Here is a 14508-nt window from a genome sequence, read left to right as displayed (position 1 = left end):
AGTGTAACAATTGATGCGTTCCTCTTAAATTGAGATCTGCCCAGAGGAAAAAAATCTCTTAATCTGCCTGAAAAGGTTTGCTGTACTATGAATCTGTATGGGAATCAATTTCCAAAGAGATTCAATTGGTAGTAAGCTTGCAGAAGCAAGTTCTGTCTAATGAATCCACTAAAGAAATGAAGTGGTAAAGAACCTTGTAATTCCTCTAATTAAAAAAAATTTTAAAAAAGTTAAATCTTGACATTGGAGCAGCTAATGGTGATACAGAGATGCAGTTGCCATCAGAGGGTGTTATCCACTAGTTTAAATTCCTTTTGCAATTTGCTATTACCAGCTCATATGTCCTTCAGCAGATCTGCTGTACATTGAATAACGTAAATTACTCCCAGTTTTAGATGTACAGCACAGTACAATACAGACCATACGTCCTAAATCAGGTTTCAAAGAGTGAGGGCCAGTATCTCTTAAAGGAACAGGGATTCTAAGTGCCTTCCGGGGATGAACTGATAACCATCCTGAAAGACTGAAAGTAATTTTTATCAGATGCTATTAAATACTGCGCTCATTTCTTACCTTTCATGAGCTGTCTTACCCATGAGTAGCCTTCAGGATTTTTATTGAAAGTCTTGTATTAAGAATTAAATAAAATTTTATTGTTCCTAGAAGTTATTGTTATTTATATTCTAGTAGTGTATATCTGTACATATTCATATGTAATGGATATTTCTTGAAAACAGCCAAGTTATTAAAGTTGCTTCAAAGTCACTTTGAAAATTATTTAAAGATTTGCCTTATTCTTGGAGAAATAGAGAAGGTATACTTCAGTGGTTTTTGTTCATATTTAATCAGTAAAGAGTAATAGTTGAGATACAGAAAAGGAACCCCCTTGCTCTGAAAAACAAATGTTGAATGTTTGATAGACTAAATCATCACTTCTCAGGAGGAGAAGTAGTACGTGCAAGAATTCTTAATCCCTTGTCACTCTATACAGTAGGTCATTATTTTGTCTGACCTGTCATAAAGCATTTTACCTTTAAAAGTAGATGCCTGGAGAAACTGTGCTTCATAATGAAAACTATCCATCACTTTGATCATGTTTCCACTTTCCTGTTTGAGCTAAAGAATGAAAAGTATTAATGGAATTTTGTAATGCTGTCTCAGGGTTTTGAACCAAGGGGGACGGCCATAGGACAGAGATTGGTCACGTGGAACAATATGGTGAAAAACACAGGGTACAAAGCAACGCTTGCAAACTATCCTTTCAAATATGCTGATGAGCAAGCTAAAAGGTATGTATTAAAAATGCATTTTATTTTATTGGGGTTTTTTTGTGTGTTCATAGCACTTGCTCCAATATGTTCTGAAGTAAATGTATATACTGCCACTGACTTAATGTAAATAATGAATCTGGTCTTCAGTTCTTAAGGCCTTTCACATGGAACTAGGTACAAGCTCTTTATAAGAATGTATCATTTTAGTTATCACTTTGAATTGTGGGTATTTTTAGTCCTGGTCCCATTGTAGTTTCCTTTGACGTCTATAATAACAAAAAATTTGGTGAATGTTTCAGTTTTTTAATACCTGTGTCACATCGGTAAAAATATATGTTTTTTCACATGTAAGAGCTATTAAGATGGGTGACTTGTTTGGATACTCCTTTTAACAATCTCTTTGCTAAGGTAAGGTAAAACTATTGATTCTGTTTTAGTCATCAAGATGACAGATGGTCAGATGATCACTATGAAAGAGAGAAGAGGCAAGCAGACTGGAACTTCCACAAGGATACCTTTTTCTGTGATATTCCAAGTAAGTGGAGAAATGATGTAAGGAATGCTAAAAACTTGTACAACTGAATGATTTCTGAGCACTTCTGTATATTGTATGCCTTATTAGGAAAATATTTTTTGCTTAGTATATTCATGGTAAGCACCTTCTTTCTGTGTGCAGAAGGCTTTGAAGAAATCAGGTTAAAAAGTTGTGTTCTGTTGGTTCTTCCTACAAAGTAAGTGTATTTACTTAAAAGTGCTTCCTTTAAGTGGTTCAGTTTCCTGTGAAGATTTTTATTAGTTGTTGGTAATGCTGATCATTGTAAGAGCGGCGTTTTGTGTACGACTAGAGAGGTAGCAGTTAATTCATGCTAGGGAAGAAGTTGTGTTTTAACTATGGCACTGACTTAACTCTAAAAAACCTAAATCAAAATACTTTTCCTGTATATGTCCTAAAAGACATCCCCAGGTCATATCCTGTACAGAATTTAGGGGTTTGTTTAGAAACAAACAAACCCAAACAAACACAAAAAACCCCAAACAAAACACCTCCCTCAAAGAAACAAAATAAAAAAAAAACCCAACACTCCACCTTAAAGTACTGACCAAGTTAAACCAGAGAACAAAAAAGACAAAGTCTTCATTGACTTTTTACAAGGCATACTGTGAAACTCTGATAAGTTCTGTTCTGGCAGAGAGCACGCATGTAGCAGATGTAGATCTTGCATTTATTCGTATAATGACCTGGCCTCTTTTGCAGCTACTTCAATATGTGAGGACTGATAACAGAGCACAAAAACATAATTGTGAAATTATTTGTTTATATTACTTAATCTGAGAGAGTAATGACCAGTAAAAATCGAGGTGAAAAACAGATTTATGGGTTTTTTTTTCCAATTACAATATGGTTTTGCGTCTAAGCGAGAGGATGTGAGCAAGGTCATAATTTCTGCTCCTGTGAGCAGGACTAAATTAGAGTGAGCAGATCTTGTGTAAGGAAGAGGAAATTTACTCGAAACTCTACTGAGCATTAACTGCAACTTGAAGCAGAATTAACTCCTCTTGTCTTGCCCACTGTTTCTGCATAGTCTCACTCTCATTTTTTCCACTACTGTTTCTGCGTAGTCTCAGTTGTGACAGTCATGAAGGAATTGTGCTTCTGTGGGAAAGTTTGCCAGTCTGTTATGTAAAGAAAACAGTTGATTTCCTCTTGACCCATGTTTGTCGTTCCTGGTATCTTTCTTTGTCTGTTCCAGGATCAGCAGATTTAAGTTTCCTTGCTCTAAAAGCACAGTCAGAGATCAGAAAGCACTACCCTTGAGCCTTTTCATTACAGTCTTGTGAAGGGCAAAAATTCTGCATATTCACAGCAGTGGGAAAAATGAAGCCTTTTGGTTTTTGGAATATTAAAATTAATGGGATAATGTTTCTTAACGCAAAGTACCATATTGCATTACTCAGTACTGTATATTTGTGTTTGTATGTATGTTTCCCTTGTTAGCCATTCATAAGGATCTCACTGCTGTAATTATTTCCTTTCCTAAAAGCTGTGTTCTAGTAAATGTGATTTAACTTGTAATTTAAGCTGTATGTGTCTAAACTGTAGAATTCTTAAAAATGGCCTCAAGGATATCACAATAATTTCCACTGCAGTCATTTGCTTCTAAAGCAAAAACATTCTTGTCGAAACAGCTTTATAATTATTATTTATACTCCCAAATGACTTACTAAATCAGCCTTTGATTACTATTATCTCTGTACTGCCATTATACTGTGCCAAGAATTTCATAGTTTGCTGATTAGATCTTTTGATTTTTGTTTGTCATATTTCAGAAGACAGTTTGCTTGAATAGAAGTCTGTAGAGCTTCTAAGTGGTATGTAATATTGAAGATGCCATATTTACTATAAGCACTTTAAGGAGAATGAAACTTTCATGTGGACTGAGTCTTACAGATACGTAGCTCATCTTGAAAAGGAGGTGGATTCCCATAACCTGATAAAGACTTCATCTGTGTTATTTGAATGGTGGGATTTTGCCTCAGTCTTTGATACCAGACACACCCAAATAATCTATAAAATCCCCCTCCTGTAATTTCAGGTGATCGCTATTCGCGGGTGGTGTTTACATCAACAGAAGGAGAGAATTTATGGAACTTGAATGCAATTAAGTCAATGTGCAATGTAGACAACTTGAGGGTAAGTTAAGATGGCATTTAATTTGTTTAACTTGCATATATGAAGAATGTATTTGAAACCTTGTTTTGCTGTCCATTGCCATCTGGTAGTATATGGAGAACTTCACATTGTTCACATCCTATTTGAATGGTCAGTCAGCATGCAGATGGAGTTAAAAAATAATTTTTAGTTTGTACAATCAGGTTATAGAGGGGAATTAATTTGATTTTGCTGCTAATACCATCCAGAATGGGGCAGAGGAGGGTTGCTTTAAAAGTTTCTTTGCAGAAAGGACTATCTTAATTTTTGCTGTGTGTTTCCTCTTAGGATATTATTCAATGGATTTTTGTTCTTTTTTTCCAGCAAATAATGTTATTTTTCTAGCTTTTTCACCTTCAGGTGAACTGGCTACAACCTCATAGTGTATGCTGTTTTCTCTGACAACCAGTGGATCACTCAGATATTTACTTTTTAATTTTTTTTTTATTTTTTTATTTTTTTTTTTTTTAGATCAAAAGAGAATAGGTTGGTAGATGGACATCAAAGGAACCTAGATCCAGTAGCTAGAAATGTAGCCCAATTAATTAGATGTCTATAATGATACTTTCAAAGGAATATTAATTTTCTCTTTAAAACTGAGAAAATGAAAGAAAATGTATTTGCCTTGTCCATCTGGCCCCGTTGTAATTTTTCTTGGCTTTCCTTGTACTCAGTACCTCGCATAGTCAAAATAACCATTGTAACAGCCAGCTTCAGAGGCCACCATAGCTTCTTTTGCCTGTGTTAGAAGGTAATTTAGCACTCTGACTGAAATCAATGTCAGGTTTCAACTGATGGATGTTAACTGACAAAGGCTAAGATAAAATAAGCATTCAGGTGGTACATTTGTAAAATATAAGCTAGTCACTTGCTGGAGTGAACCCATTTGAACTGCTGAACTGCTTGGGTAACTGTAATTTTTGTGTACTAGTGACTTTGTATGGAAATAAAGCAATATGTTTTTCTTATATTAATAACGATCCATTTATTTCCAGGTTTTTTTCTCCTCCAAAACATAAATAATCATATACAATTAACTCCCTGTTATACAACATTTATTTCATGAGGAATATTTGCATTATTACATTAGTTTATCATTGCCTTTTAGACAACTGTGTTAATATAGGGAATTCCCTAACAGCTGGCATTTGCTTGCTTAAGATGTTGAGCTCTAACGAAACCTTGTATAACGAAGCTCCCTTGGCAGTCTACTGATGCGCATTTTGTCCTGGTTGGTTTCTATTGGTGTAAGTGGTTTGTGTCCTCACACGCTCATGAAATGTTCCTTATTTCCTCACCATAGATTATTGCACCGACAGGATGGCTCATGTGGTTACCCTTTATCTCTTTCAATCAGAATGAGCCAGGTGAGCAAAGCCTAGTGTTTAAAGTAACCCAGCTTAGGGTGTAACCATATCACCTGTTCCATGGGGATATGCAGTGGAGAATAACCTTTTACAAGGGTAAAAAATTGAGAGTTAGGGAAGAGATGCTAATCTGTGCAGTTAACTGTAGAAGCTTAGTCACATCAACAGCTGATGCAGGTAAATAACAGGTAGTATAGATCATTGCAAAGCAATGCAGTCTGAATAAAAAACCAAAAATATTTCTGTATAATAGAATAAAGACAATTAATTACATTTCAATAATAATCTTTGTAATCTCTGTATGATGTGGCCCTCTTCTGAATGCTCAGGTCTGCTAGCAGCTGTACTTGCACTGCAGCTTTCGGAAGAAACTGATGACTTCAGTGACCTTCCAGTCTTACAGACTCTCCTCTGGTTGTAGTTACTTTTGTTGTTGAATTCCTGCTCATTTAGGGACACAATTCTGTTGAAGCAAGTGGCAAAGCTTTCTGTATCTAAGGATGGGAAAATCAGACACTATTTTCTGGAAATGCTAACCTTAGAATTTATGTATTTTTCTGATAATAAGCAATATTTCAGCACCAATTAGTATTTGCTTTAGTATGAGCTAAGAATATATCCCCTATGTGTTAATTGTATTCCCATCTGCATGTAACTACTTTAACTGTAAAAGTTTTACTGATATTTAGGGGCTCCATCCTGCAGCTGCTCAGCATATGGTAGTCCTGCAATCTTCGTGGAAACATTATATACCAAATAGCTGTAGGAGGTGTTCTGATTTTTTAGTACTTGGATAAGAAGAGCCCTTTCTTTCACTTTTTAATTGCAGAATGTTTTCCCAATAAACCGTAAACAGTTGGTTTATAAACTTCAAAGACTGTAAATGATCTCCTCAGCTTCCCCAAAAACTGTGTATTTGAGATTCTTTGTCACTGTGGAGATCCATTTGGGCAGATCTGCTCTCAGACACAGCATGTGCACAGGTTGCACAGCTTAGTTTCCTTACTTGTTCCAAAATAAATGGAAAAGTTGCCAGTGGCAGAACAAGCCTGGCAACAGCAAAATGGCCTTTTCAGTTCTTTGGATCACCAGCAAAGCCCAATGCTACAATATGTTGATTTTTTACATAGTATTTTAATGAGCTATCCAGAGCTAAATTTTGTATTTTAATTTCTAATTTCCAGCTGCTAGCTCGTGTTACTTTATCTTTGGCAATAGTTACTGTACCAGTGAATGTTTATGGCCTGCAGCAAGTGTTGAATAACAGCATATAAACCTCATTGTCCCATCTTGAACTTAAATATGTAGAGAAGACAATACAGTCCTTTCCTTTCCTTTCCTCCCAATTTGCCTATTATATCCTCATAGGATTAACCTGGAGATGTGCCATGAAAAATACAGATATGCTATTTCAGTGCTTCCTTTTATTTAGTAGGTTGTTGAGTTTTTCCTGAGTTTGCATGTGTGAGTGTTTTTATCTGGAAACAATCAAATGTGAATTATCCTGGTTTTTTGGAATGCCAGTTTGTTATTGTTCAGAAACTGGTTGACAAAATTAAGTCCATATTAAAGCTTTTATGACTGCCTTGAGAATCCCCAAGTGCGTGGTTTTTTTTTTGTCTGCAGTATAAAGAAATGCTAATGATAAACCTGTACTATTTTCCAAAAAAAAAAAAAAAAAAAAAATTTAAAAAAAGCAAAGTAGTATATTTCAGATCACTTAAATTTAAAACATACATAGATAATGGTTTCAGGGCCTGATCCTGTAAACTTTTAAGTACATGTCTTTATTAATGTGACTGTATTCATATGTGTTCATTCTAGGTAATTTAAGACTGAAATTTTACATGTATCTGACTGTTTGAAGGATTAATTGTGGTTTGTCACTTATAACAAACCAGAATTTCTAGCTTTTAAGACTTATATTCCCTGTGCCCTATCAAGATTGAGTTTTTCCAGCCTGAGAAAATTTCCCTGATCTAACATTGTTATTTAAGAGTTTCAGTTCTATTTTACAGATACTTTCAATTTTGCCTATGGTAAATATGGTGATTTAGCTAAGTTGTGCTCTTACTGGCTTCAACTAAATCTAGAATATTCTTGAAGTGAGATTATCCACCTAAGGGATTAACACTCATTTAGTGTTAAGGAGATTCCTTAACCAAGCTAAGTTGTGCTCTTACTGGCTTCAACTAAACCTAGAATATTCTTGAAGTGAGAGTATCCACAGAAGGGATTAACACTCATTTAGTGTTAAGGTTAAGGAGATTCCTTAACCAGGATGTTAAAATTGCTGTCATTTTTGTCAAGCTCTGGTAGGAGTTCTGAGGCTTTGGGCAGTCACCTGAGCTGACAACAGCAGTCCTTCCCCAGCACCCAGCACTGTGCCCTGTCTGCACGTGGCACTACTGCCTGCTTGTCCCCATGACTTCTTCAGCCTTGCTGCTGCTTCATCTTCCTCCATTCCGCTCCTGAGTCAACTCTTGGGACTTTGTCCCATGGTGGGAGCAGTGTTCAGAGGCATGACCGCTGACCGCAGAGGCAGGTGTGCAACAGAACATGTTGTGGGGTGCTTCATGTGTTTAAGGCCAGGCTGGATGAGGCTTTGAGCAACCTGGTCTAGTGGAAGGTGTCCCTGCTGATGGCAGAGGGGTTGGAACTAGATGACCTTTAAGGTCCCTTCCAACCCAAACCATTCTATGATTCTGTGCCACAGTAGAATCATCTTGTGCTTGTGCCTGCCTGACTTAGGGATACGCAGTGCCTGGTTGGCAGGCTGACCTGGTTAAGGGAAATGTCTGTCAGCTGTACAAGAGCTAAAAAAGGCTCATGAAGTGAGGGTTGTAGAAGAGAGGGCAGGTGATGAAGGCATCGTAAAGCTGTCACATCCTTTCTTTCTGCATGGTAAGTCCCTGCCTCTCCTATGAAATTCATTATGTGATTTCAGGCAGAATTAAACTTTGTTGATATATGGCTGATTGTTTATTTTCAGGACTGTAGTGTGAGATAATAGAAGAGAGTTAACAGTCCTCAGTCTGGAAAAAAGCCTCAGTGCATCTTCAGACAATAGAATTACAATATTCTTAGTGCTTCTGCCAATGTTATCCCGCTGTGACACGTCACTATACTGAGTTACTGCTGGTTTAGTCTGCTGCATGTAAGAGGATGCTGATCAAAAACAATGTGGTTGCAAACAAGAACTTAAAACGTTAACGCAAAAGGACCGTAAGCTGAATTTTCATCACTTTGGGATTATTTTTGTGGGTGAATGTTTCTAATAATTCAGACCATTGCTTTAAACTGTATTTTTTGCCCTGCCTGTCTTTATACAGATCAGATCCCATTCCCAGTTTGGCGATCTCTGCCAGAGAGCCACTGCTGCTTCGTGCTGTCCCAGCTGGACACTGGGCAACTATATTGCAATTCTAAACAACAGGTCATCGTGTCAAAAAATTGTAGAACGGGATGTCTCTCACACTTTAAAGCTGCTTCGCACATGTGCCAAATACTACTACAACGGAACCCTGGGGCCAGACTGCTGGGACATGAATGCCAAAAGGAAGGACCAACTCAAGTGTACAAACGTGCCTCGCAAATGTACCAAGTACAACGCTGTTTACCAGATCCTTCACTATCTAGTGGACAAGGATTTTCTAAGCCCAAAGACAGCTGACTATGTCTTACCAGCTTTAAAATACAGCATGCTTTTCTCTCCTACTGAGAAAGGGGAAAGCATGATGAGTATTTACCTAGATAACTTTGAGAACTGGAACGCTTCTGATGGTGTAACAACCGTCACAGGGATTGAGTTTGGAATAAAACACAGATTGTTTCAAGATTACCTGTTGATGGATACTGTGTATCCTGCCATAGCCATTGTAATTGTTTTATTAGTTATGTGTGTATACACGAAGTCGATGTTTATCACGCTGATGACTATGTTTGCAATAATTAGTTCCTTGATTATTTCTTATTTTCTCTATCGGGTAGTATTTAATTTTGAGTTCTTTCCATTCATGAACCTCACTGCATTGATTATTCTTGTTGGAATTGGAGCAGATGATGCTTTTGTCTTATGTGACGTTTGGAACTACACAAAATTTGATAAACCTCATGCTGGAACCTCTGAGACAGTGAGCATCACGTTGCAGCATGCTGCTCTTTCCATGTTTGTCACGAGTTTTACTACCGCTGCTGCCTTCTATGCTAATTATGTCAGCAATATCACAGCAATCAGGTGTTTTGGTGTTTATGCTGGCACTGCCATTTTGGTGAATTATGTTTTGATGGTTACATGGCTGCCTGCTGTAGTTGTGTTACATGAACGATATCTTCTCAATATTTTCAGCTGCTTTAAGAAACCTCAGCAGAGGGTGTACAACAACAAAAACTGCTGGACAGTGTTGTGCCAAATGTTCCACAAGGTTCTTTTTGCAGTCTCAGAAGCATCCAGGATATTTTTTGAAAAAGTTTTGCCATGCATTGTTATCAAATTTCGATATATTTGGCTTTTCTGGTTCCTTGCCTTAACAATCGGTGGAGCATATATTGTGTGTGTAAATCCAAAGATGAAATTGCCATCACTGGAGCTGTCTGAGTTTCAGGTATTTAGGTCTTCTCACCCATTTGAACGATACGATGCAGAATACAAAAAGCTTTTTATGTTTGAGCGTGTCCACCATGGAGAAGAGCTCCATATGCCAATTACAGTAATCTGGGGTGTCACACCTGAGGATAATGGTGACCCTTTAAACCCTAAAAGTAAAGGAAGGCTACAGCTAGATAGCAGTTTTAATATCGCTAGCCCAGCTTCACAGGTTTGGATTTTGCGTTTCTGTCAGAAGTTAAGAAATCAAACATTTTATTATCAGACCGAAGAACAGGACTTCACAAGCTGCTTTATTGAAACATTTAAGCAGTGGATGGAAAATCAAGACTGTGATGAGCCATCTCTTTACCCCTGCTGCAGCCACTGGAGCTTTCCATACAAACAGGAAGTTTTTGAATTATGTATCAAGAGAGCTATAATGGAGCTAGAAAGAAGCACAGGGTACCATTTAGATAGTAAAACTCCAGGGCCTCGCTTTGACCTAAATGACACCATCAGGGCAGTGGTGTTGGAGTTCCAAAGCACCTACCTCTTCACACTAGCTTATGAGAAAATGCATCAGTTCTACAAAGAGGTGGACTCATGGATTTCAAGTGAGCTTAGTTCTGCTCCTGAAGGTCTTAGCAATGGTTGGTTTGTGAGTAACCTCGAATTTTATGATCTTCAGGACAGTCTTTCTGATGGTACTCTGATTGCCATGGGTCTTTCAGTTGCTGTCGCATTTAGCATAATGCTTCTTACAACTTGGAATATAATTATAAGCCTTTATGCAATAGTTTCAATAGCTGGAACTATTTTTGTCACTGTAGGTTCTCTGGTTCTTCTTGGATGGGAGCTAAATGTGTTAGAATCTGTCACTATTTCGGTTGCTGTTGGCTTATCTGTAGACTTTGCTGTTCATTATGGAGTGGCTTATCGCTTAGCCCCTGACCCTGACCGAGAGGGAAAAGTAATTTTTTCTTTAAGCCGTATGGGTTCTGCTATTGCAATGGCTGCGTTGACTACCTTTGTAGCTGGAGCAATGATGATGCCCTCTACGGTGTTGGCGTACACGCAGCTTGGCACTTTCATGATGCTTATAATGTGCATTAGTTGGGCTTTTGCAACGTTCTTTTTCCAGTGCATGTGCCGATGCCTTGGACCCCAGGGCACTTGTGGACAGATCCCACTACCAAAAAAACTGCGGTGTAATGCCTTCTCTCAGACCTTTTCAGGAGCCCAAGGAGGCAGAGGTCAAAATAAACCACATCCTGTTAGCAAATACCAGCTGGAGTCCAGAAGTCAAAAACCAGAAATGGAGCACGAGCACTATGAGCTCGAGCCTCTGGCATCACAAACTGGTATCTGTAACCCTGCAGAGAAAGTGACTTACGAGGAAACTCATATCTGCTCAGAGCTTTTCAGCAGCAGGCCCCAAAGCACATGTATACCTATGCACTCAGCCTATAATAGTGAAGTGAGTAAAAGCATTAAAAATGTTGCTAGTTCAGCTATGCTACAAACATCTATTGACCAACACACCATCTGCCCAATTTTCCCTCAAAACAGGCAGTGTAGCTGTCCTGATGCATATAAGCAAGTGGCAGTGAAGTGGAGCCCTCACTCATGTCAGCAGTTAAGCGATACCTTCTGTTACCAGTGTTCTCCGTCACCGGGAACAGTACAGATCCAAAGCTCTGTAGCTCCTATAAATGCTTTGCAGCAAGCCACCGAAGGTTATGTGCACCCAGTCCAGCATGTCCTCCACTGCAGTTGCCTTCAAGGAAGGCTCAAAAGAACAATGACACAGAACTCTCTGCCTAAAAATTTTTTCCTCCAGTCTGTGCAACAGTTTCAGGCACATCAAAGAATAAATAGGACAGAGTCACATGCTCATCAAAACCCAGAGGAAAATGTAAGAACTGTTCCAAAGGTGATGAGCTCGTCACAGTTTCTCTGCCGAAATGCAGGACCTCTAATAGTGCGTTGCTCTGAATGTGAGAACAGTGTATCAAATAACCAAAAGGGATTCTGTCAGCAGATGGACAAGTGTGATGAAAAGGGTGGTACAGAAGCAAACGGGGTTGAAAGCAAGAAAGCCTCTCTGTCAAAGCAGAAAAAGAAAGCTGAGAGCAAGATAGATCAGCGTTCTTTGCAGAATGACCACGTTTTGAAGGCTGACCAAAATGATAAAAAACATCTGCTGAATAGGTCAGTGAGAGAGGCTCTCTATGAGGGTTGCTGTGAAAATTCACACTGTTGTAGCAAGGCTATCACAGTGAAGTGCAATTCTGTTGACTGTCAAATGCCAAACATCGAAGCCAATGTGCCTCCTATGTTAATGCGCCCGGAACTTTCCAATGAAAGTTTGCTAATAAAAACACTATAATAAATCTTTAATTTGGCGATTGCGTGTCTTTCTTTTAAAAGTAACTTTAAATCACTAAAAAGTAAGGTCCTGAATACAGCTGAATTATAATTTGCATTTTGGAATAAAAAATATACTTTATAGAACAGTAACATTTATACATTTCATAAAGCCATTACAGGTAGTAAAACTTGGTGGTGTTCAAAATGGTTTTTTTGCTGTAATTTATAAGCTGGGTTATGCTTAATTTAGTCTTTGTCACAGGGCATTAAGAGTTTGAATTCTCCTTATAAACCATCTCAAGAAATAGTTACAAAGAAACTCCCCTTTCTGAAACCAGGGCTTGTGAGATTGATAACCTTTGGGGTGGACTGAAGTTGCCACGTTTTCCCAATACATTGTTTACCTTTATTCTGTGCTGCCTTAACAGGCTTGTGCGCACCTTGCAACAGCGGCAGGACTATAGCTGTGTTCACTCAGGATTGTCTGAAAGACCAGCTCTGCGGGGTAGCCTCTCTTGGGAATGTTTTTAACTGTTTATCCTAACAAAATCTAAAGAAAAGCTCTTAGAGGTCAACAGCACTTGTACTGCTATTGTTGTGTGTCTGCATATAGTGCAGTGAAACATTGTAAACTGCCCTTTCTGACAGTTCCTCTATAGACTTTACCATTAAATACCAGGGAATACAGGTGGAAACAATAGTAAGTGAACATTATTTACTACTCAGTGATGACAAGAAAAGTATAATTCATGTGCATGATATATGTTTGTATATGAAATCAGGAGTTATAAAGTTGAGCATGAAGTGCCTTGTGATGCTGAGCTTTTTCCCACAAAGTATGGAAATTAGAAGTAAATCTACTGTGGAGAAAGGCATAGTTAATGCACATGTTCTAGAATTACTGTCAACAGTGTCAGATTAAGTAAATTCAAAAGGCTTGAATACATAAAATATTATGCTCTGAGTTTTCTTACCCAGGGAAGTTCCAAGATATACTTACAAACTGAACTAAACTATGTAACCAAAGCATTGGATTTCAGACACTGTATTTGTGTAACTACGAGGTTTAGTCAAATGACAGCTATGGTTTGGTCATGGGAATGCTTGCTGGTCTCATCATTGAGGGAGAATGGATCTGAGAGCTGGAACTGAGTAGCTGTTATAATTGCTATGCACCTTAATGACAAATCTCTCTTCATATAATCGTTTGGTTATGCTGATTATGTTGATTTACTATACACAGATAACAGAAGATAGATTTCATGGGCTGATGTGATATCATGTGCTTGGTGTGTTATGAATCACTGGAGGAAAAGCTTGGCCTTTTCTGTTCTAATGTTCATGTTGAAGGGACATAGAAGATTAGTATCATATGACAAATCACTTTGGTTTGTCTGGGAGTAGTGATGTTAGTGCTTATATATCCCAGTGTCTGGAACAGAGTAAGAGCTTGAAATCTACAGGAAAAGCTATTGTGGTTTTACGTGGTTTCAGAAGAGTAGCATTCTTTCTTAGATATTAAATAAAAACTCACTTTTAGTTCTTTTAAAACTCATAACTCAATTTAGAGCCAGATTCTTTCTAAATGTTTGTAATGAGAGCATTTCAAGGATTTTCCATCCGCCATAGAGGCTATTAATTATAAAGAGCTAAGACTTGCAGTGCTACCTAATCTAAAGAAATAAAAAGGAGTAAGAAAGAAACTGGGCTCTTGCTGTTGCTGTTGTCCAGCTTTCTTCCTGAGCACTGCACCTGCTTGAGTGCAGCGTCTGTGGGGGATGCATGTAATGCACTAAGCAATAAATCATTCCTGAAATAAAAACAATATTATGATAGTTTAATTGACCTGCAGTCAGACCTTGCCAAAGCAGTGTGTACTGCTTATGTAGTGCCTGTCACATCAGCTGTCATTCATAGCTGTGTCTTTGAGACGTGGGCCTTAGGGGAGGTCCCCAGCTAATGCATCTATAGAATATAGGATGTTTTAAGCTGATGAACTCAAAGTTGAGGTTTTTTCTGAAACAGCTTTCCACAGCTGCATTTTGTGTAAGGACAGCCCTTCTGACTGCTTATATTAATAAATGTTTTTATAAATAATGATGAGGTAAGTGATAAAGATTAATGTTGCATTTTTATTAAGATTTATGTGTTCTTAAAGGCTGATACAGTAAAAAAAAGGGGGGGGGGCAGATAAGGACTTGT

The 14508-nt window shown here is 38.0% G+C and overlaps 1 protein-coding gene across 2 annotated transcripts in view; it reads left to right on the top strand.

Moving 5' to 3' along the window:
- DISP1 (dispatched RND transporter family member 1) overlaps positions 1-12330 on the top strand; it is a 34711-nt gene extending 22381 nt beyond the window's left edge. For both annotated transcript variants that reach the window (XM_010164363.2, XM_029084104.1), the window contains 4 exons: positions 1162-1289; positions 1709-1806; positions 3866-3963; positions 8681-12330. In XM_010164363.2, coding sequence (XP_010162665.1) covers positions 1162-1289; positions 1709-1806; positions 3866-3963; positions 8681-12325 — 3969 coding nt within the window. In that variant the 3' untranslated portion in view covers positions 12326-12330. The remainder of the gene's footprint in view (positions 1-1161; positions 1290-1708; positions 1807-3865; positions 3964-8680) is intronic.
- Positions 12331-14508: the final 2178 nt, after the last annotated feature.

This window comes from Antrostomus carolinensis, unplaced genomic scaffold, assembly GCF_000700745.2.
Source record: "Antrostomus carolinensis isolate BGI_N321 unplaced genomic scaffold, ASM70074v2 scaffold1433, whole genome shotgun sequence".
In the NCBI taxonomy this organism is placed as follows: domain Eukaryota; kingdom Metazoa; phylum Chordata; class Aves; order Caprimulgiformes; family Caprimulgidae; genus Antrostomus; species Antrostomus carolinensis.
The sequence above is the reverse complement of the archived record's forward strand: the minus strand, read 5'-3'. Positions and strand labels throughout refer to the sequence as shown.